The sequence below is a fragment of the Schistocerca gregaria genome, chromosome 2 (assembly GCF_023897955.1).
Source record: "Schistocerca gregaria isolate iqSchGreg1 chromosome 2, iqSchGreg1.2, whole genome shotgun sequence".
In the NCBI taxonomy this organism is placed as follows: domain Eukaryota; kingdom Metazoa; phylum Arthropoda; class Insecta; order Orthoptera; family Acrididae; genus Schistocerca; species Schistocerca gregaria.
In genome coordinates, this window is record NC_064921.1 from 355861299 (window position 1) to 355886287 (window position 24989).

General features: G+C 44.4%; 1 protein-coding gene across 2 annotated transcripts in view; it reads left to right on the forward strand.

Annotated features, from left to right (window-relative positions):
- The first annotated feature begins 1030 nt into the window (after positions 1-1030).
- LOC126337050 (protein takeout-like) overlaps positions 1031-24989 on the forward strand; it is a 115301-nt gene continuing 91342 nt past the window's right edge. The window contains exons 1-5 of one of the 2 annotated variants that reach the window (XM_050001377.1): positions 1031-1323; positions 6538-6630; positions 7669-7816; positions 19089-19222; positions 21659-21811. In XM_050001377.1, the coding sequence (XP_049857334.1) occupies positions 1248-1323; positions 6538-6630; positions 7669-7816; positions 19089-19222; positions 21659-21811 (604 nt within the window). In that variant the 5' untranslated portion in view covers positions 1031-1247. The remainder of the gene's footprint in view (positions 1324-6537; positions 6631-7668; positions 7817-19088; positions 19223-21658; positions 21812-24989) is intronic. The other variant, XM_050001376.1, reaches the window with a different exon arrangement.

Below are 24989 nucleotides of genomic sequence, written 5' to 3' on the forward strand. Positions count from 1 at the left end.
TATGTAATATGTTATTAATACAAAATTAACTTTATATTAAGTTAACTTAAATATTAAGTAGCTAAATTATTTAATTATAGATAATTCTCTAATTATATTATTATAATTACTGTAATTATTTATATTAATATAAGATATTATATTTAATATTATTAATCTTATTTATTATAGCCAATTATAATAATATTTAATATTAATATACATATTATTATATAATTTATAATAGTTACGATGGGACGTGACCTCGTAAATACAGGCTAAGTCTTCATCCTAATACGCGGATTGTAGATGTGTAAAAACATATGTATATAAAACAATAAATTCCAAAGTGCTTAAAATGCTTTCTATAAAATTGTAAAAAGTAGTTACGCAGTAGTATGATGCTCTGGCAAAATAAATTAGATATGACAAAATAACCTCTTAAGGACACAATGAAATGTAAAAGATGAAATTAATTTACTAAAAAAATTTATGGTAGTGTACTAATCATGCCTCGTTACCATTCATAGAACTTGCGCCGATCGGGGTGGCCGAGTAGTTCTAGGCGCTACAGTCTGGAACCGCGCAACCGCTACGGTCGCAGGTTCGAATCCTGTCTCGGGCATGTATGTGTGTGATGTCCTTAGGTTAGTTAGGTTTAAGTAGGTCTAAGTTCTAGGGGACTGATGACCTCAGAAGTTCAGTCCCATAGTGCTCAGAGCCATTTGAGCCATTTTACTGTACACCGAAATATAGAAGCAAATATATTTTCAAAAGTAATCGAATAATAGAATCGCTGTCTCGGACTGCTTATACAACACTAGGAGTGACATGCTAGTATGCTGATATTCGGAGCGAGACAAAAGCATAGAGTCGACATGTATTCGCTTAGAAGAATTGAATGCCTAGTCAGTCAAGACGCTGAGTCAGTGAGAGAACGTACGTCAGCAACTGTCAGTGTAACGTCATATGAGGTAGCAAAACAGGTGCCGGACTTTTTTTCTTTTCTGCCCTAGCGTGTTTCGGCGACACGAAAAGTGAAGGCCGCAACAGTGGCGCGCAGGCCTCCGATTCTCATTGTTTCGGAACTATGTGTGTTATGCAAGGCGAGCGGGTGCATGAGCTTCCTGCAGATGTTGTGCACCGGAGGTGGGGCGGGCGTTCACATCTCGTTGCGTCTGTATAAAAGAGCGCGCTGGCCGCCGCCTCCATAGTCACCGCCGGCAGGCAACGAGACAGCGCCCGCGACTTCGCCTCGCGCACGAGCCATGGACGCCGCCGTCTCCTTCGCTCTGCTTCTGCTTGCCTTCGCTGCCGTACTTCCTTCATCGGCACTCAATCTGCGTAAGTAGCCACGCCCACAAATGGCGGCACACACAAACATCTCTGCTTTCTCAGCACTAGACCCAGACTGGTCTCGTCCGAAACCACGTAGTCCACACTTTCGAAACAAAAAGAACGAAGCAAAGTTAATGGCTGGCATCTTTCCTCTTGGACAGCATTGTCGCCAGAGACGGAACTTCTGCCCAGGCATAGCTGTCGATAAGAATCGCAGTTGGTGTTTTAGTCTTCAGCCAGAATAATGGTTCGATGCATCTCGGACAATTTTCTATCCCGTCCAAGTGTCTTCACATCAGATTTACTGAAACTACAACTTCAACCTGTTTAGTGTAGACAAGCCTTAGTCTCCCTCTGTACTTTTCACCCCCAAATCCTCTCTGTTACCAAATGATGATTCCGTTAAGCTCCAGGATATCTCGTATCAATCCTTCCATTCCTTTAGTCAACGCGTACCGTATATATTTTTTTCTTACCAGCTCGATTCAATATCTCCTCCTTAATTACCTCAACTACCCATTTAATATTCAGCATTCTTCTGTAACACGTCATTTGAATAGCTTTCTCATATTGTCTGAATCGTTTTTCGTCTATGTTTCACTTCGGTACAAGGCTATACTTAATGCAAGTACTTTCAGAAAAACTTCATAACGCTTAAATTGATTATAGCGAATTTCTCTTACTTGGTTTTTTGTGCTATTTATGAGGGAAATATGCGGTGTAATTGTCGACAGAAACACCACGACATTCAACTGAATTACTTTAGTCATTTTAAGGGTTTCGTACCTCAACTGGTAAAAACAGAACCCTTGTAGGATCACTGTATTGTCTCTCCATCCGTCTGTTTGTCTGATTGACTGTTAAGAAACGTTTTTCTCAGGAAACGGTAAATATATAAGCTTGAAATCTATGTTACATATTTAAGTCCATGGTCCCTTCTCGATGTCATAAATTCAAGCTTCTACATCAATTAAATTAGCGGACACGCTCATTTATCTCACGTATTTTAACACTCTCAACATCGCTCATCAAAACCTATAGAGTGCTTCTCATTGATGTAGAATCATGAAGTTTTGTAAGAAGTCAGCTTTTACAGTGCAAGTAAGTCAAAAAATCGGAAAATTGTTCATCTGTAATTATATCACCCGAAAAAGTATTTTGTGTCATTTTTTATCCATCTGTCTGCCTGTGTGTCCGCCTGTTAAGACCCCTTTTCTCAAGAACGGTTTGGTATATCAAGTTCAAATTTATGTCACATACTAAGGTCTACGGTCCCTTGACGGTGTAAACTATGTAAGCTTCTAAGTCAATGCGATCGAAAGGTACGGCCATTTATGTCACACATTCTGATGTCTTGCCGCTACCGGTATCGATAACAGGGATAAAACAACGCAATTTCCGATTCCCGGGATGTATTGAGTATCTATAAACACAATAAAGTTTTTACGGAGTCCCTGGTGCCCGAATCATGCTCTCACGTATCCGGATATTTTTTTGATTTTTACTCAGTGCACTTTCGACTCCACCTCTTGCCTAGTAAATAAAAAATAAAACAAAAAGCCAATTTAAAGACCGCAGTGCTTTACTGATCATAGTCGTATTGGGGGTGGTATGACTGCGTCACAGCTCGTGGTCGTGCGGTAGCGTTCTCGCTTCCCACGCCCGGGTTGCCGGGTTCGATTCCCGGCGGGGTCAGGGATTTTCTCTGCCTCGTGATGACTGGGTGTTGTGTGGTGTCCTTACGTTAGTTAGGTTTAATTAGTTCTAAGTTCTAGGGGACTGATGACCTCAGATATTAAGTCCCATAGTGCTCAGAGCCATTTGAACCATTTTTTTGCCTGCGTCACCCCCTACCTTTGAACCGACTTAGCTAATTACAAGGGAACTTACCATTTAGCGTGGACCTCGAACTATGGCATATTAATAAATTTTTCGCATTACCAATATGTTGCCATACGTGAAAGAAAGGACAAGTGAGGAGAGGAAGCCTGGATCGAACTGGGGATAGAATCACATACATTTAGGAATGTAGTGTGCCAGTTATCTTCTGTGCGACTGGGCCGCACTCCATCTAATCCTACCTGGTGTCAAGCTATTAGTCCATACTTACAGATTAGCGTAAATTAGATTACAGTAGATGTTGCTCCTCCAGAATCCTTTTCACACAGTCCAGTTTACACATTCCTTCTTCTGGTAAGACGACATCTCAGATTTCTTCTGTTTTTATATTTCATTCACACATTTCGTTGCTCTAAGTTAATTCGTAACACCTTTATCGTCAACTGCCAACTGCATCTGTACCTGCACCGCTCTCTCCTTCTCCCTGGAAAGAAACGCTCTTTTTTCTCTCCTGTTCTCATCGAACTTTTATATTTGTAAATTATATTAAGCTCAGTGTTAGCCCAGGTGCAAATTGATTCAGCCAACTGTGTCACGTCTTCCCCCGCATCAGGCATCGTGGGACGGCAGCACTGGCGTGGCAGAGCAGTCTGGTGACTGTTAATGTTGTCTTGCAAAAACTGACTCCAATCATCACCATCAAGTAGCACTTAGTTGTTCTCATGCGGGTATTTGTTCTCCTTTCTGGTTTTCCTACCGTGGATAAATCTTGGTCGCCGGCCGCGGTGGTCTCGTGGTTCTATGCGCTCAGTCCGGAACCGCACGACTGCTACGGTCGCAGGTTCGAATCCTGCCTCGGGCATGGATGTGTGTGATGTCCTTAGGTTAGTTAGGTTTAAGTAGTTCTAAGTTCTAGGGGACTGATGACCACAGATGTTAAGTCCCATAGTGCTCAGAGCCATTTGAACCATTTTATTGAAATCTTGGTCACTGTCGACAATCGGACCACCGTCCTACATGTCTTGTGCAAACATGCTGATCGCTCGGTGAAGGAAGCGGTCATTTCTTTTTAGTTAGGATGATATAATTACTGTGTCTGGTATTTTTTACTATTATTCTTTGTTATCAAGTTATTCTCTTTGATAAACGTCTTATCTCTCAACTGAACAGCTTTTCTTGACCTATCGCACTTCGAACAAAACAGTGACTATTAATTGCGAACCCCAACTTGGTTGTCCTTCACCATTTCTAACTTTTCTTCGTTGCTCGTCGTTGTAAGACGAACAACAGAGACAAATTCTATCTCACTTCTCAAAACTATCTTCTCTCCGTTCGCATTTAAAAGCAGTTATTTGTATTTATTCCTTGCAAATATTGTAAACTCTTGGTTTGTCGATATGCGTCATCCCTATTTTTCTCGGAAATTCAGTTATCTTATTCTGTTTTGCGTCGTCGCTGACAATATTCAGCAATGAGAAGCTATGACAATAATGTTGTTGATATATCCGGTTTTCTGACCCCTAACCGACTAGCCTCGTGTACATATTCAATATTTATTTCTCTCTATTTTCGTAGAAATAAACTGTATGGAAGTAATTAGTTTTTAGACTGAACTTAGCCTCCTGCAGCCCTTCTCTCTCCATCTACATTTCTTCCCGCTAACTGCCGTCTCCTTCACCTCCACTCTCTGTCCATCTCATCGAGCCCTTCTCTCTGCCGTCTGATACCTCTACCTGCCCTCTATGTCCACCTGCTGCTCCCCTATCTCTCTAAACATCTGCTCCTCCCCCCCTCTGCCGATCTGCTCATTCGCCCTCTGTCTTTCACCTCCTCCCCCCTCTAACTGCATCCCCTCCTACCCCCTACATCTCCTCCTCACCCTCTGTCTCCTCCTCCCATCACAATCTCTCTCTCCCCCCCCCCCCCCATATCTTTGTGCATTTCCTCCTTGTGCATCGCTGTCTGTATATCTCTTGCTCTACCCTTTTTCCGTCCATGTCCTCCTAATGCCTCTCTGTCCATCTCCTCCTCCCCGTCTCCCTGATCTCTTTGTCCCTTCCTCTGTCCATCTCATCCTTCCCACTCTCTCTGGCTTCCTTTTCTCTTCATCTGTACATCTCCTCCTCCTTCCTCTCTCTGTCCAGATCCTCCTGCCCCCTCTCTCAGTCGGTCTCCTCCTCCATCCTCTCCCTGTCCTTCTCTTCTCCCTCCCTCTGTCCATCTCCTCGTCCTCCTCTCCCTGTTGTCTTTGTCCCTTCCTCTGTCCATCTCCTCCTTCCCCCTGTCTCTGGCTTCCTTTTCCCTTCCTCTGTACATCTACTCCTCCTTCCTCTCACTGTCCACATCCTTCTGCCCCCTATTTCAGTCGGTCTCCTCCTCCATCCTCTCCCTGTCCTTCTCTTCTCCCTTCATCTCCTCCTCCCCCTCACCCTGGTCTCTTTGTCCCTTCCTCTGTCCACCTCCTCCTGCACCCTCTGCCTGGCCTTGTCTTTTGCCTTCCTCAGTCCATCTCCTCCTCCTCCCTCTCTCTGGCTATATTCTTCTGCCCCTCTTAGTCAATCTCCTCTTCCACCCTCTCACTGTCCTTCTACACTTCCCTTCGTCAGTCCATCTCCTCCTTCCCTCTCTTCCTTGCCTTCTTTTTTGCCTTTCTTTTGTCCATCTTCTCGCCCTCCCCTCTCTCTGTCGATATCCTCCTATTTCCTTTCTCTGTACATTTCCCCTTCCCCTCTGTCTGTCGATCACCCCACTCCCTACACCCTCCTCCCTCTCGTACTCCCCCCACAGATTCTTTCCAGATGTTAACTGATATGTGTAGCGAGTCTGGTTGAAATCGGTCCCTTGGTTACGAGATATGGAACATACATATATGTGTATGTATTCTAAATGTGGACATCTTAAATGTGTTTCTAATATGTCTGAACGTGGATATTATTGGAATAAAAGGCAAACAGAACTGAGAGAACTTGAGTGTAGTGCCATCGATATCAAACGCCGTATGTGTCAGAATTAAATGGTTCAAACGGCTTTGAGCACTATGGGACTGAAATTCTGAGGTCATCATCCCCTAGAACTTACAACTACTTAAACTTAACTAACCTAAGGACATCACACACATCCATGCCCGAGGCTGGTTTCGAAACTGCGACCGTAGCGGTCCCGCGGTTCCAGACAGTAGCGCCTAGAACCGCTTGGCCACTCCGGCCGGCTGTCAGAATTAATTCAGGTTGTTCGTTGTGTTGAGAACAGTATTCGGGTATCTCATTCGCTCAATAACCTTGAAACTTATTTTAAACTTGACTTCCTTTGTTTTCACTATTCCATGCACGTATAGCTTTAGAGACGGGAACTTCACTAATAAAAATAACTGTACCGTTTCAGCCAGCTACATAAAGCCGTGCTCCAAGAATGACCCGAACCTCAACGGCTGCGCCTACAAGCACGCACAAGAGGCCATCCCGAGCATCCTCAAAGGTGAGTACTGCGCGTCGTCCTCCAGTCTATAGCGTGCCGTACCATGTCGTGCTGTAAAGCGTTTGCTGTATTAAGAGGTCTGTTACACGCGAAGCTTTGTAATTTTTGACATAAGATGATCTCATTCTTTCTGTGCAACATTGGGACTTGAAGGTTGTTTCTGAAGCTAAGCTAATCTGTATCTGTTGAAAAAATCTCACAGAGAACCGGGTTGCCCTGAGGTATAAAAGTCTTGTGCTGATACTTAAATCTTTGCGCGCTTGTTAGAAGAAAAGATCTACAATGACTCGTTTCCCGTAGCGTCAACACAGAAAACCAGTTGGTAGATTTGTAATATTGCTACTTTCAATTATTGACTTAGCACACATTGTGTACGTACAACTGGAAAGTTCCCCGCACTGGATTTCTTAAAGGGAATAAATTAGAAATTCCCACAATAGATTTTTTAAGGTAACGAAAGAAGCAGAGGAACTGTGGAGCTAGTGTTGTAGTTTTGAGGCAGTGGAAGCGAGTGGCAGTCTTGCATTCAGCGGTCTCAGGCATAAGCGATCTCAGTAATGAAAGTCTGGCAGTAGAGGTAGATAAACAGACTGAAAGCCGCTATTCAGTACACGCCGTATCTCAAATAAAGAATTAGGGCAGTTAACGAATTGCATACAAGTTTAATACAGTGCAGTTTCACACTATTATTTATTTGTTGACAACCCATCTTTCGTCTTCTGTTCGTTGTTAAAACTCGAAGCAAGGAGTGATCTCGAACCTACGCCGTAGATTCCACTGCATTCACAAACAATCTATCGCATTTTAGTGGTACGAAATACACGTAAATTCATTATTTTAGCTCTTCGTACCTCACTGATTTCATGTATAATTTAGAAATCAATACCGGTAAAATTACTTTCTCAGAAACATACTTCGTCCTTTCAAGCAGAGTACGTTGAGAAGTTTTGGTTTACGACCAGCCACAGATTGCAGCCTCGGTTCTGACTCGACGTAGCGCTGCCTCGACAGCTTTCTGATATTCCCGTTGGCCTGCAGGGGACCGCAAGTACAACGTGCCGGACCTGAACCCTCTCAAGGTGAGTGAGATCAAGGTGCGCCGCACCGACGGCAGCCCCGGCTTCGGCATCACCTTCAGCGATATCAGCATCTTCGGCATCAACGAGCTGGTCATCAAGGAGACCAAGTGAGTACTCGTTACATGTGTTTCCGTAGAGCAGTTCCGGGAAAATTATTTCCTTGTGTCCATTCATTATGCAGTCGGAAACGTGTCCTTTAAAAATTTGGTCTACAACTGCATAGACTTAATAATCACGTGTAGGCTATACGTTGAGTGGCAGGATGCATGGCTTAAGGTATTTCGCAATATTACGTAGACAAGTGCACTTACCTACACATCTTGGTATCGAATAAATGTAGAAATGAGAGTTTTGTACGCTACAGTCTCCGTCCGTACAATTCTCGGAAGGCCCAACGGTACCTACCGACCGTCGTGTCATCCTCAACCGACAGTCGTCACTGGATGCGGACATTAAGATCCATGTGGTCAGCACACCGTTGTCGGTTTTCGTGACCGGAGCCTCTACAGCAGTCACCCATCCAAATGCTAGCAAAGCCTGACGGTACTTAACGTCGGTGATCTGACGGGAACCGGTGTTACCACTGCCACAAAGCCGTTGGCTTTTGTACACTAAGACAGACCAAATTCAGAGCGACTATATTTCATGAGCACTTTTGGCATGATAATTCCTTTCTCAAATGATTACTTGCAGAAGATGGGTACATGTGACTGGATAAAACGCCACAGTAACCGTAACAATATGTGGTCCAAATATTAATTATTTATATTATACATGTAAGATGTAACTTTATCCGTCTGTGAGTGTTAAATGGTGGTTATGATGATAATGATGATGATCATGAATATGATGGATTACATTGAACATGTTTTTATAACTCTATGTTAAATATTTATAATACAAGGGTAGTCAACATAATTTTAGTGCTCATGTCAGAGAACAACAACACACTACGCTTGATGTGGCCAGGTAGCCAAGAACTATGAACCCTAATTGAGTCTAATAAGCAAAAGACAATAACAGTTCCTGTGAATGTGAATCTGTACTAATCACTTCATTCTGATAGTTAATCAGTGAAGCTCTGGCATGTCCTAGCAGGTAGTTACTGTCATAGCACTGAAATATCCACATGTGCAGGAAGTCCGTGGCAAAAGTGTCCCTTGAGGTGGTGGATTATTAGACGAGTTGGAGACGAAGTACTGTGAAGTGGTGAGTGAAGGATGCATTTGGCAATAGCCTGCCATTTGGACACAGTATTGTGGTATCCCTCAGCCAGCTCAGTGTGGTGAACTTTGATTGATGGGTGGAGTGCAAGGCGTGGCTAGTGCAGAGTACGGAGCTTAGAGTGCACTCAATTGGAGAGCATGGAGTGTACAGTGCACTCGGCAAAAGAACTCTGAGGAACCACTAGACGCAGTCAGTGCAAAGCCGGGCATATAAACTGAATCCAGAGTGGTCACGGGCGGGGGGAGGGGGGGGGGAGGGAGGGGAGGGGAGGGGAGGGAGAGGTCCTTGACGGCCCGAAAGGCTACCGCTAGACATATGACTCACGGAAGCAAGGTAGTGCCATGTTGCCAGCGCCGTTTGCGGCGACTTTTATCCTCTGGCGACGAGGCTGGCGCAACGCGGTCCTGTGCTGACTGCTGGAGGTTCAGTTGTAAACAACCCAGCATGTGTCTGTTGTGTGAATAGTTATCGTCTCAGTTCCGGAAGAAGTGTCGCTAGTCGACGGGATGTACGGCAAGCATCGGTGTCACATCCCTTCGCCCCCAAATAAAGGAGTGTCTCATCCATCTCTAAGGAGACATGGCTGCCGAAGGTATGAGGGTTTGCCGAGGCTACTGAAGGTGGCAACAGAGACATGGCCAAGTGTAGCCACGTTTTGAATCGAAATTTCCAGGAGAATGAGCCAAATGTGGGTTGTCCATATGAGTAACAGCTGCAGCTTTGTGCAATGCAGGAGAATCCTGCGGTCGCACGCGATGCCACGGGCGTGAGGAATCCTGGAGAGGGGATCAAGCAATGGAGGTGCAGGGAGTGGCTCGTCAGTAGCTTTGCAGTATCTTACGCTGTTGCTGATCTGGAAACAGGGCAGCAGCATGAGGCACGCCGCCTTTACAGGAAGAAAGACAGCAGGATATTAGGCGAAATATATTAGATTCTAAACATTCATGGTGGTGTCTGTTTGTACTATATCGTGTCTCCCTACCACTTTCGCGCAACGACGCTCTGAGCGTGTTTTTTAGGGAATTGACTAGTTTGAACCTGGGACCTGTTGCTGGTAAGGAGACGCCAGACCACACATGACATGTAGAATTCAGAAGAGTTCAGTGAGACTATTGATGATATAACCAAATACTTAATGATCTCAGCGTCAGCTCCACTGCACTCCCTGTAAAAGAATCTTAATACTAACTAAATTTAGTGGAAAGGGTTCAAGGCTCTCCTATTTTTAGTTATCTGGTAAAATAACGTCGAAAAAGCAGTTAAGTTTATAATTGGAAATTTTATTCTACTCACAAAGCATCGTTTATAAATTGCACGATTGATAAAAGGAAATGTTTTAATACAGGATGGTAAAAACCAACTGCGTTCAACAAAAATGTGAACGAATATTCCCTAAATGGGTTTCCAAGTTCTACAATCGATCAAAGGATGACCTATGCCATATCATATCTATAATCTCGGTTTAATTTAAGTTTCACAAAAGAGAAAACTATCAAAATGGTCTACTACTATAAAAATGGTCTACAGTGACCCTCAATTATCTTTAATTACTTATTTAACTTGTCGTAAATTACAGTGGCTGATGTGGCTTCCCAATAACTAAAAATAGAAAAATTATCACGTTTCAGATTTTTACTTCAAGTGGTAAATGTGAACACCATGAGTTTTAATTAACGATCGACACTAGTATTACGCAAAAAGGGGTGTAACAGATAAGACTTCTGCAGTTCTGAGTGAAGCCTTATGCGCTCAAGAATGCGGCATCGCGTGCGTTCATTACCTTGTCGGGGTTTAAGCAGCGTGAGGGCGGCAGCCGCCGGCGCAGCAGCCATCCAGCTCGCCGTCGCGGAACCAACTCTTCCCTAACTTCTCCTTACTACAATTTACCGAAGTAGATTTAAAAATCTATCTGGCTGTGTTTTCATCTGACCAATCAGGGTCTCAATGTTAACCTTAAGCTCCGCCTACAAAAATTCTGTCTATCCAATGAGAAACGTTATACTTTTCGTGGTGGGGCAATGTTTTTAAAGTTTGCAACGTAACAGAGACGCTAAAAAGTCTCACGCAAAAACCTGCAGCTGGTGTGGTCCTTTTAGCGTTATCGTGAGATCTATACTGTTCTTCTGGAGGGCTCTATCTTTTAACATGGGCTGGGGAGTGATCCTAATGTAACAGACACGCGAAAAGGCTCACGCTAAAACTTGCGGGTGGTAGTGGCCCTTTTTGTGTTATCGTAAGATCTATACTGTTTTTCTGGAGGGCTCTATCTTGTAACATGGGTTGGAGGTTGTCCTTGACGTACCTGAGATGCGAAACAGTCTCACGCTAAAACGTGCGGGTGATAGTCATACAGGTAGTCTGGCCCATTCTTCCTTATCGCAGGGCCTTCTAGCTTAACACGGTTCTGCTCTCGGCTTCTGTCCTCGTTTCTCCCCTCGGAGCTGCGTCTGCCTCACGGTGGGAAGGTACGACATGCATTTAGGCATTCTTGTGTTAGTCTGTGGTATTCCATTTGCTCACTCGTTACTTGTATTACTTTGGTTAACTTAATGTTACGATTTATTCGGAGCTATGTGACATACTAGTAGATTTGCTTATTATGTCAGGGTTTTCATGTAAGGTGTTGGATTTGCCTGACACCTTACAAGATCTCACAGATTTTTGCAGGAGGGATCTGACAAGGATAGATGGTTGGCACCCATAACCAGACGTGGAAACACTCCAAGAGCTGGATCGGAGGATGTACGGGTTGCGGCGTGTAGTGGCTGATAAGTGACAAGACTGCCAAACGCTTTGAGTATGTTGATAAGAATGAAAGGCCAACAAGGCCCCAAGGGTTGGTTTGGAGGACACTGTAAATCGTGCAAATCAGCACTGAGAATGTGAGAAGGAAAGTGGATGGGAGTCGAGAAAGATGTCTCAGAATATACGGTGGCGCACGAGGATTGTCATAATGGACATTGAATTGGCTTCGTAATGGACGTATGACAGAGTAGTAAGGCCAGCACATGAGTTAAAGAACTGAAGAGTGCGGTGGGTGTGAGCGACGGAATAAGCGTGGAGAGAGGCTCAACGTCTGTGTAGCATCGTGAATCGTAGAAGCCACGAAGTACTTTTCCAACCATGGCTAAGACTCTTTACTGAATTCCTGACGGTTCTAGGCGCTACAGTCTGGAACCGCGCGACCGCTACGGTCGCAGGTTCGAATCCTGCCTTGGGCATGGATGTGTGTGATGTCCTTAGGTTAGTTAGGTTTACGTAGTTCTAATTTCTAAGGGACTGATGACCTCAGAATTTCAGTCCCCTATTGCTCAGAGCCATTTGAACCATTTTTGAATTGCTGATGGAGTAGTCGATGTGTCGTGGACATCTGGGAAGGAGCAGCGGCCAGAGAGATTAACTTCGGCAAGAGAATGCTCGCAGTCTTGCTGTAGGTGCTGTAAGCGAAGCAGGAGGTGTGGCAAGATGTTCGGGGCTGTGGTGACAGCTGGAAAGAGACAGCCGGCGTTGAGAGCATATGTATGAGGCGAAAAAATATCAGAAACAGTCGGAAGTAGTGCACGGGGACGGTAGGCTACTATAGGCAAGCACGAAACCACAGAATTCTGATAATCTGGACGCTAGGCACTGTTGGAACAAAATCAATAAGCTAAGTATTCTTTTCACTACTGTAGTGCGGACGATAACTTGGAATGTCTGATCCTAAATGCTGTGACCTTGGTCGCCACTGTAATGTTAGTGACGAGACGAACAGCGCACTGTGATTGATGTGGCGAGGTAGCCAAGAATACTGGAACTTTATTGAGTCCAATAAATAAAATTCAGTAGCAGTATCTTGGAATGTTCGTCTGCAGTACATGCTTCAGATTGATAGTTCATTACTGAAGCACTAGGATGTCCTACTATGTTATCACTGATGTTGCACTGGAATGTCATATCAGGTAATCACAGTCCTTGCGCTGGAATCTTTGCATGTGGACAAGTCCGTGCTGATGGTGTCCCTTTAGGCGGTGGTTCTGAAACGACTCACAGACGAAGTTCCGTGAAGCGGTGAGCGATGGATGCACTTGGCAACGGCCTTGTTTCGATATGGCAGCGAAGTGCTCCTCGGTTGGATTGGTGCAATGGACTACGTTTGGTGGATGGACCGCTAGGTGCATCTGGCTTAGAGAACGGAGCTTAGAGTCCGCATGGCGAAAGAACCCGAACTGAGGAACCATTAGGTGCAGTCGACGTGAAGTCTGGTGTATCAACTGACAACGGAGCGGTTGAGCTGCGACTTAAATACTCGTCCGGTGGAAGGATGTCGGAGGGGCACGTGACACACTGAAGCAAGGTAGTGCCGCCAAGGCAGCGCGCATTTGCGGCGATGCTTATACCTCTGGCAGTGAGGTTCGACTGCCAAAAACCAAAAACGTGCCCGTTGTTGCGGATTGTTTCGTCTGAGCTCCAAAGGAAGTGTTATTAGCACGCCTGCACTGCAGTAACCCACGGCACATGACTGCATGGTTTGTAAGTCGCAAGAGGATACAGCGGGAACACTGTAGGGGCGGACAGAGATTGCCGTGGGTAACAGAGTATGGAGACAATCGTCATACCTACAAATGAAGAGATTTCTAGCGAAAAGATAGAAAACTGCGATAAATCGGCCGAATGGTGCTAACCACTAAAACGACAATTATTTTAGAATGCACGGTCTACATAAATTACACAATATGGGGAAAGTTATTTGGTTCATCAAAATTAGAAATCAGCAGTATGATAACTATAATACTCTAGCGACGATGGCAAGTCAGTAAGTAAAGGACTTTTTTCCCGTTCCAAAGGCTGACAGCAATGTCTCACCAATGGCATGCCTTAACCTTCCTATTTCTGGCTGTTGCCCGTTGCTTGTGTTCGTTCAGTGAATAGCAGCACTCGAACTGATTTCAGAGAATTTTATTACATGCAACGAACAAATAAGGAAAGTGATATCGTTTGTTGCCCTCTGAAGAGACTAACGATGCGGAGATATTTCAGCGCAGCTGCAGTGTGGTGATGAACGAAAGCTTTAGGAGTGAATGAATTGCTTTTGAAAATGGACTTGTATTTATCTGTAATGAACGGCAGTCGGGAATGAAACTCACTTTGAAAGCTGATATGAAAATCGAGGCAGCTGAGCGAATGTTTCGTGATGATCGTCATGTCAGAACTGAAAATTTGGGCGTAAGTAGAACATTAGTACTTGGAATCGTCAAGCCATCTCCAAATTATCACAAAGTTGCTTCTTGTTCAGTAACACGTGTGTTGCCAAAGACGAACTAAAAATTGAAACGTTGTAGCAAGTAACGAGCTTGGAGCGTTAAGGTGCTGGGTAATAAAATGTGTCCGAGAAAGATATTACTTTGTAAACACAGATTAGTGGGAACACTGCACCAATATACAAGATGTTCATGAATGTCTACCCTGATTTCAATATTGAACGTTAATTGTATTTATGATGGTAACGTTTGATTTTTGTTACAGGAGTACTATTGAACCCATAAAGTTTCTACACATCTGTGTCTCATTCAACACGTAAGGAGTGCTGTATGAGCTGTATTGTAAAAATGGCTTCCCCTCTCCCCTCCCCTCCCCCTACACTCCGCCCCCCCCCCTCTCCCGCAGAAAGTTCAGTGTATGTGTCTAGCAGAAACCGAATCACCGTTTGCCGTGCAGTAAAAGTTTGTGTCCTATTATGGAAAGAAAGCACCTGATGTCAGTCTAACCAGAACAGGAATGGAAAATTTTTAGCAACGGGATCTGTTCAGAAACGGAAAAGCAAAGGCAGACCACCTGTTTCGCAGGAGTCTGCGCAGGCAAATCAAACAGCATTCACGAGGTCGCCGCAGAAATCGGTTAGACAAGCTTCGCGAGAGCTTCAAGTGCCAAAGAGTACAGTGCGTAAAGTGGTTCTCATACGTCTGAAATTGTATGCTTCCAAGGTCCAAATTGTTCATGCATTACAATCAGATGATCACCAAAAAGTGAGAATCTTGCAGTGGAAATGTAGAACCGTTTGGACGAGGATAACGATTTCTTGAAGTGTGTGTGTTTTCCCGATGACGTTACATTTCATGTACATGGCCCAGTTAACAAGCATAATGTCCGGATTTGGGGATCAGAAAATCCTCATATCGTACGAAAACACATTCGGAACAGTCCAATGGTTGTGTTAGTAGGTTAATAAGTGATCGAGCGGTTGGCCCACTTTTCTTCCTTGAAAGCAGTGTAAGTGGATCCGTTTACCTAGAAAATTTGGAGAATTATGCCGTTCCCTAGATGCTGGATATGCAAGACACTGTCATCTTTCAGCAAGATGGTGCTCTCCCTCATTGAGCTATAGAAGCCCGCCATTTTCTTAATGAAATCTTCCCGAACAGGTAGATTGACAGAGACTGCCTAATTTCATGGCCCCAGACGTCACCTGACAATACACCCTTACATTTCTTTATTTGGGGTATGTAATAGATATTGTGTACAAAACAACAGTTCCTGATACTGTTACACTTAAACAGCGCATCAGATATGCCATTGGCACTATCACACCATGTACATGTTGCACAATGCATGGCAAGAGACCGAATGGCCAGTTGATATTCTGCGTGTTACAGGGGGTGCACACGTTGAAGTGATTTAAATTATGAAGTATGTTATGTTTATGTAAGGGTCAAAATTTAAGAAGTAGAGGCATACATAGTATATGACGCATATCTTATTTACTGTATCCGATAGGCAGTAACATTGTTTTGTTATCAGGGTGATCATTTATTGCTTAGCACAACTTTAACAAATATGACAAGAGTGAAAGTACAATATAATCAATCAGCGCTACAATTATGATCTGTATAGGACAAACATATTTTCACTAAAACGCGAGGAAAGAATTTTAAATGGGCATCTTATACTAATAGAAGCAATGCAAGAGAATGTTTAATCTTCGGCCCATATCAGGCAGAGAGCTACAACTACAAAATACTACGAAGACAGTGGGAAAAAATATTTACAAGTGCAAATCAGGAAATCAGATCCCACTAATGGCAGTGACACTTATGGGCAGAAATTATTAACTTGAGCAAGAGCCCACGCTGGAAGAACATGTGCAATAGACGTCCAAGGGACAGATTCCAACTCAGCAGTGACCATTCAGTTTACGATTCAACTTGCAATTATCTTTCAAATTAGAAAAAAAATACAATCTTAAATCAGTGAGGAATAATGTCTATTAACTAAAATCAAATGTACCAATTGACTTCTACGAACAGAATGTTTTTATCCTACCCAGAAGAAGTACTATCACAAATTAGACATCAGGCTCGAACCGCAATCAAGAAAAATATAGAAAAAAAGTCCAGATAAGATTCTAAATAATATATACTTGCAATCTAAGTAATTTGATTAAAATAGTAGGAATACAATCAACAGAAGGACGCCCCAAAGGGCTAAGTTAAAATAAGAATATTTGCCTTGTCTGAACGCTAACATGTGATGCAAACAACTCACAATCCTTGTAAATTGTCCACAGTGCACAAGAGACAAAATCTGCTGATGTACACAACCGTAGGGTCAAATCATTTTCACGAACGTAAGTACTAGTAAACTCTTCTTAGCAGTGAAGCACAGAGTACAAGCAGCCCACAACATAGAATAAGAAGCTCAAGAAGCAAAGCCGTATGTTACCTGTGCTTGACCCTTGTCGAATCAATTGCAATTCAAACACTATGTTTGCTATTAACGCCAGTTTGGTAATGCAGACGTCTATTTAAAACACCGCCCGCCTTTGGTAGGTGTTTGTAGCCTTCCAGATCCACATAACCACCACTCCCGATGCCCTTCCTCCGTTTAGCGGTGAGCAATAACCAACCACTGGCCGACTCTCAGGCACGTTACGTGAACGCTCCATAACATGTGCGAGCCTCCTGGCTGGAAGGCGAGCAGGTCGTTGTAGGTGACGGGTAGAGTTTTTACATCGCGCATTCGATTTGATATCAGAATCCATGACACCTCTGAAGCGCTTCCAAATGTCGGAATCACATTTAAGGCGTATTGAACAAAAGGAAAATACTTTCACAATCGCATAGTAACCGTTGACGAGATGTACGGTAATTTGCAAGAATGATTGCCTATCGAAGTCGCGAGATCCAAACGATACATATCGAACGTGCAGTTGTAAATCGATCATGCTACTCTGGTGGCGGGCATTATGAGTATGTTTACTGTGCTCACTACAGCAACAACAAAAGAAGAGCGTTACAAAAGTACATGTAGTTACAAAGGAGACGACTTTCCTTACTCGTTGTTGGTGTTGTCGGCATATGAAAGTTCATGTGATTTGTACGCTACAGTGACAATTCTCGTTTCGCCATAGCCCGGCAAAATTTTGCTAGTATCATGCAAGAATATCGGCAGAGTGCCCTACGCGTTAACCTTTCCCTGCAAACGCAAGTTGTGGAAATGGAGGTAATGAAACAAGTACAGTTAGTCTCTTTGTTCTGGACATCCTTCTCTTTTAATGGGAAACTTCACAGATTGTCACTACCACATAACACACTTCTCTGCAAACCTGAAATAGCCATACTCGGATTAGCAGATAAATCAGTTTCTGATGCTGTTGCTTGCAAGGTGTAGTCTTGAATCCAGCAACATACAAGAATTACGCTGGTCTGGATGGATAATTTGGAAGAGTCGAACCACATATTCTCCCTGATACTCGTTCGTTTTCCGCAATGAAACTGTGACGGTATTTCAGCATCGAAACTCCTCTTTTTGAAGTTTTACACACTTCGCACCACCACAGTCTACACACTCCCGTATTTGCTCATCCGGTAGTACTCCATGTTTGCGAGAAAAAGTCAAACAATTTTCTACGCTGGATAATCATGGAATTAGATTTTTCCATGTGAGAGAATCCGCCGAAGAAACATCAGGAACACCAGACATCACACTCACTATCGAGAGGTTTCCTAAGCACCTCACAAATAATTCGCGGAGGTATGTAATTTAGAGCAACTAAAGGAACGATGGAAAAAAGATAAAAATGACGCTCACATAAAATTGGTCATAGCGCCCGTCACCAGAGTCACGTGATCGATTTACAACCGCACGTTCGATATGTATCGTTTGGACCCTGCGACTTCGATAGGCAATCGTTCTTGGAAATTACCGGATGTACCTTCATCGTTATGTATTGCAGAGTAAGCGACAAGGGATGATGTGGAAATAACCACATCCGCTTACAGAAAAAAGTTCCGAATGTCAAGTTCAGGCAGGGAAGTTGACGATCACTGTGTTTTGAGGTATGAAGCGCATACTGCCACACTGCTTGCTCATTAAACTCCTAAAGGACAAACAGTGAATAATAACAATTACTTTAGGAAACTGTGACATCTGAAACCCAAAATGAAAATGAACAGAATAAGAAAAGTTTCAAAAGCTGTGATTTCATTTAAGGATAATGCCCGCCCTCATACTGTTGGGGAAACAGCCTTCTGAATCTTTGCGTGAGCTCTTGCAGTACCCAACTTACATTCTCGACCTATCTCCGCGTTATTTTCACTCGACCTAGCTCCGCGTTATTTTCATATTTTTGGCCCATCAGTGTATCCAAGCTGTCGTCCGATGACGTGGTTGTGGCAGCATTACACGAGTGGATGTCCACGATCCCACACAGTGTCTCCCAGGAAGGTTTCGCAAGCTTATCAAGAGATGGACTTAGTGCACAGAGGCTGAGAAAGATTACGCCCCGAAATGACGTCCCTTGTAAAGCTTTTATTATTTATTTTATTTTTTTTAATTTTTAGTAAAAGATTCTTTGAAAGACTGACGTCCTTTTTTGACTAGACTTCATACAAACACATGCAGAGTTGGTTTGCTGGTTAAGGCGCTGGTCTCACAGCTGGGATGAACGAGGTTGAAACTTCTGTCCAGCCATCCACATTCAGGCAGTATTCGGTATCTCACTCCTGATTAACATTAATGTGCGTATTGTCATTACCGTTTGCTGCATTTACGGCAATCAGATTCATGTAGTCCCTAGGATCTCTCCACCGATTGTGGTAAATCTCAGTACTTCCACTACTGTCAGCTAAAGTTACAGGATTAGCCTACTTTAGGACATTACTGTTTTATTTACAGCTTTGATCTCGCCAAAAACGAAGCAGAAATCAAAGCTCGCATTCCTGTGTGCCAGTTGATGGGAAAGTACAGCGTGGACGGCAAGATCCTCCTGCTGGCCATCAAGGGCAGTGGAGACGTCAACGTCACACTCGGTGAGTAGAAGTGCATGTGAGCGGACAACTCACCCCGTGTCGTGTTTCACATTCTAGAATCTGTTCTGCTGTAAATGATTCATGTAAGACAATTAGCCAACAGTTTCCTGTCTGTTGTTCAGTCGCGGTTTCGAAACATAACTATATATTAATAATATAATTGCACGTCTCAACTCCAACCAGAGCCAAAACCATTTCTTAAGACTTCTCTCATACATTTCGAACTTACCTTGCTTCTCTGATCCCTTGGGAAAGAAAGGATATCGCTAAAATTTGGTCTATCCACCAAGTAGGGGTTATGCTCTAGTCTTCAAATGGTTCAAATGGCTCTGAACACTATGGGACTCAACTTCTGAGGTCATCAGTACCCTAGAACTTAGAACTACTTAAACCTAAGGACTTCACACACATCCATTCCCGGGGCAGGATTCGAACCTGCGACCGTAGCGGTCGCGCGGTTCCAGACTGTACCACCTAGAAGCGCTCGGTCACTTCGGCCGGCTCTAGTCTTCCGTGAGTACATTAATGACAATTGTATAGTCATGATGTGCTGTTTCGAGCCACGAGAAGCCCACATTATCAGGACTTATATCCCAATTTCTTTCTATCTACACTCCTGGAAATGGAAAAAAGAACACATTGACACCGGTGTGTCAGACCCACCATACTTGCTCCGGACACTGCGAGAGGGCTGTACAAGCAATGATCACACGCACGGCACAGCGGATACACCAGGAACCGCGGTGTTGGCCGTCGAATGGCGCTAGCTGCGCAGCATTTGTGCACCGCCGCCGTCAGTGTCAGCCAGTTTGTCGTGGCATACGGAGCTCCATCGCAGTCTTTAACACTGGTAGCATGCCGCGACAGCGTGGACGTGAACCGTATGTGCAGTTGACGGACTTTGAGCGAGGGCGTATAGTGGGCTTGCGGGAGGACGGGTAGACGTACCGCCGAATTGCTCAACACGTGGGGCGTGAGATCTCCACAGTACATCGATGTTGTCGCCAGTGGTCGGCGGAAGGGGCACGTGCCCGTCGACCTGGGACCGGACCGCAGCGACGCACGGATGCACGCCAAGACCATAGGATCCTACGCAGTGCCGTAGGGGACCGCACCGCCACTTCCCAGCAAATTAGGGACACTGTTGCTCCTGGGGTATCGGCGAGGACCATTCGCAACCCTCTCCATGAAGCTGGGCTACGGTCCCGCACACTGTTAGGCCGTCTTCCGCTCACGCCCCAACATCGTGCAGCCCGCCTCCAGTGGTGTCGCGACAGGCGTGAATGGAGGGACGAATGGACACGTGTCGTCTTCAGCGATGAGAGTCGCATCTGCCTTGGTGCCGAAGATGGTCGTATGCGTGTTTGGCGCCGTGCGGGTGAGCGCCACAATCAGGACTGCATACGACCGAGGCACACAGGGCCAACACCCGGCATCATGGTGTGGGGAGCGATCTCCTACACTGGCCGTACACCTCTGGTGATCGTCGAGGGGCACTGAATAGTGCACGGTACATCCAAACCGTCATCGAACCCATCGTTCTACCATTCCTAGACCGGCAAGGGAACTTGCTGTTCCAACAGGACAATGCACGTCCGCATGTATCCCGTGCCACCCAACGTGTTCTAGAGGGTGTAAGTCAACTACCCTGGCCAGCAAGATCTCCGGATCTGTCCCCCATTGAGCATGTTTGGGACTGGATGAAGCGTCGTCTCACGCGGTCTGCACGTCCAGCACGAACGCTGGTCCAACTGAGGCGCCAGGTGGAAATGGCGTGGCAAGCCGTTCCACAGGACTACATCCAGCATCTCTACGATCGTCTCCATGGGAGAATAGCAGCCTGCATTGCTGCGAAAGGTGGATATACAATGTACTAGTGCCGACATTGTGCATGCTCTGTTGCCTGTGTCTATGTGCCTGTGGTTCTGTCAGTGTGATCATGTGATGTATCTGACCCCAGGAATGTGTCAATAAAGTTTCCCCTTCCTGGGACAATGAATTCACGGTGTTCTTATTTCAATTTCCAGGAGTGTACCTTAGCATTCACATTCCGCAAGCCATCCTACGGTATGCCTGGCGTTGGTACTACTCTGATTTCCTCGTTAAAAATTTCGGTGATTTTCGCTTGAAATCAGAAATCCAAACAATACTTTTGGAATACCTGTGTATATTGTTACTTCCTGACACACAAACTTGCGTACTGACCAAACACTGTTTGGAGACGAAGTCTACTTCTATATTTACTCGTTCGCCTATTTTCGCAGATAACTTGGTAGTATAAGTGTTTCATTTACCCCATACTCGTTCTGTTTCTATGTCTTTACTAGTTTTACTCATCTCAAAAGAACATTTGAAAGTAATTGATTTGTTCAATATTAGAATGAGAACCACATCAGTAGCATTGTTTAATCAAATCACCTTTGCTTTTATTTTCAGTTGACTTGGACATCGCTGTCACGGTTCACTGGGAACTGGAGAAGAGAGACGACGGTAAAGAGTACATTAAGCCTACGCAATCGGAAATCAAGTATGACATGAGCCGCGCGTATATGCATCTGGACGGCCTGTTCGGTGGCAACAAGCTTCTGGGTGAGCAAAGATCAATTGATGTATTCCTTGTGACGCGCGTCACGCTTTTATAAGATTGATCACTACAAAGCCTTGAATAATAGTAGAAAAAAGAATTTACATATATGATATTTGCTGCTCGTTGGCGTAATTCCAAATATTTGACGACAAGTACATCTCCAAGGAAACAAGACAATACAACCTACGACATGTTTACGTTGGATAGTGGGCGTTTTTACTGCCGTAGTGTACTGGGAACGGAAACGGCGATTACTATACTGCTTGTTGCAGTTGGTCGGTCAATACAGGGACGGTTAATACTGTTTGTGGATGATGTGGAGTTGTCGTCTGATGATGTTCCATATGTGTTCGATTGGAGAAAGATCTGGTGATCAACCAAGCCGAGCCCACAAGTTGGTTTTTTGTAGAACACGGTGGGTTAGAATAGCGGAATGCGGGCGAGCGTTGCCCTGTTGGAAAACACCCCTGGAATGCTGTTCATGAATTGCAGCACAACATGTCTAATCACCAGACTGAAGCACAAATTTGCAGTCGGGGTGTATGGGATAACCCAACAGTACTCCTGCTGTCGTAGGAAACCACAACTAAAACCATTGTTCCAGGTGTAGGCCCCGTGTGTCCAGCAAGCAGACAGATTGGTTGCAGGACTTCAACTACCCAACACACGGCCATCGCTGGTACCGTGACACAACCAGTTTTCATCTGAAAACACAACAGACCTTAATCTTGCCCACCAACAAACTTAAATGTCGTGTGACTAGGGGTCCCGTCAGGTAGACAGTTGGCCGGGTGCAAGTCTGCCGATCTGAAGCCATTTCGGCGACTTGCGCGTCGATGGGGATGAAACGTTGATGATCAGGACAACACAAAACCCAGTCCCTGAGCGGAGAAAATTTCCGATATAGCTGGGAATCGAACCCGGGCCCTTACGATTGACATTCTGTCGCACTGATGGCGGTGGTTTGGGGCTAGTGGAATGCACACTGCAGGGAGTCTGGCTCGGAGCTTTCCTAGAAATAACAATTCTATACCAGTTCGTTTGATCAGGCTGCTCATATTGCTGCTGCAGATAAAGTACGATGAGCCAGCGCAATATGACGAACACGGCGGCCTTTGCTCTCGGTAGTGCCACGTGCCCATCCGTAGCCCGATCTTTTTGCGACTGTACGTTCTCATGGCCACCACTGCCAGCAATCATGTACAGTGGCTACTTTCCTCCCAACGCAATCTGCAATATCGCGGAGGAACGTTCAGCTTCTCGCAGCCCTAATTATCGATCTCGTCCAAACTCAGTTAGGCATTGATAACGGCGTCATTGTCGCCTTAAAGGCATTCTTGACTGACGTTAACTCAACGTGTCCAGTCTCAGAGGTAAATAGCGCTCACGATCGTTACAGCTTGTATTTAAAGCAAACATGATTTGATCAGCATCAGAAGCTTAGATTCACAGGATACTCGAAAATCAGATGATGTCAACCCATGAAGGATCTTTTACAACGCTGCGTGCTGTTGAAAGTCCACAACGATACAGAACATTGTCTTAGTGACACACGATTTCCGTTGCTGCATGCTATATAGTGATTTATTTCCATGTTTAGTGGGGAACTGGGTTTTATAAGTATGAAGTAAATTATCAGAATCCGTTTCTGAGTAAAGTAGCCAGTGATCGGAATATCATCAACATAAAAGATTGTCGAGAAACCAAAAGTACAACCTGTATCTTGTACTACATAAACATTCGTTGTGGGTGCAGCTTAATTGACTTTGGAAGGGACTGTATTTCATTTCATACAAGCTACGTGAGTGGGATTTCGTAGCTGTATTAAGTATTATGTGGATAATTGGCTACTGGTCAGCACCCTGACTACCCCGTTAACAATATTGCACTACAGTTACGTAACGATAATGTAAATTTCCACGTAATAGAATAATGCATGTCACGGCTTTTTGAGTGTGCTGGTATTAGTGTGTGTGAGCGGCACCTATGAGCTGACTTTTGCAGGTGCTGGACCCTGGTTGTGTTGTTGGCTCTGGATAAGCGGTAGGGTTTTAACAGGAGGGTGTAAACTCGCATGGGGAGTATTGAGATTCTGCATGCAAAAGCGTGGGTCCGCAGACGATTCGCACTCTTACGTCAAGAGAAGTTAACGATGTTATTAACAGACTTTTCGACCTAGGCTGACCGTGGCAGTACCATGTACGTTAGGAATATTTACACTACTAATATACCACTTTCTTGGAGAGTATTTAATTTTTATTTTTATCTTCAACACCTTTTTAAGCTACAAATCCGTTTCAAGGGCTACAATGAAGTTTTCCAACGTTACGCCTGCTTTCCTTTACAATCTAGCAGTATATGAACAACACAATTGTTGGTTTTACGTATAGAGCGTCTCAGACGGGATTAGCGAACAAATAAATTATTATGATAATGTAATTTGGTTTCTGTTAGTCGTTGTGTCACTCCTAACACATATGGCCGAGGGCGCAGACTTCAACTCAGCACACTGTGTGCAGTGCGAGTTGGAGAGCAGGCCATCCGTAACATTATCGTCGTAAAAGTCTACGACGCTTTTCTTAGGCCTTTCTAAAACCTGGTTAAGGGAGAACCCTCTCTCGTCCACCACACCCCCCTCCCAAGTTCTTTGTAGAGGCACCTTTTCAGTCGCACAGAAATATGCGTTCGATAATATATCTGTCATTACTTGAGTAAAAACCTTCTGGAACTGTTCTACAACCGAACAAGTTTGAATTAAATCAACAGGCGAATCCCTGAGGACATCGACACCTGCAGCAGAATGAATTTGAATTAGGCGCTTTAGGTGCGTAAAACAACATTGTTTACGATAACTGTGGACTACAGTATTGAGGTATTTGGAAAATAAGAGAGAGGCCCCGCAGCAAGACTGGCCACGTCCTGCTAGTTTCGTTGGTTGTGGTTACTCCAGTGAAGACTTTAAACATTTAGCGTTAATTTGTATGATTATTCTTGCAGAGTGATGTCTGTTTTGCCGTTGCACTTTCTAGTGGATCAATACAGAAAAACTTCCAACAATTGCACCAACAAGAGAGTGTAAAATAATACTGTGAGAGTTTTACGAGAAAGGGTCAGAAACTAAAAGTGGCACTCTTTGTGGACGATGACCCCAGTTCAGCACTAACAGCAGAGGGAACAACT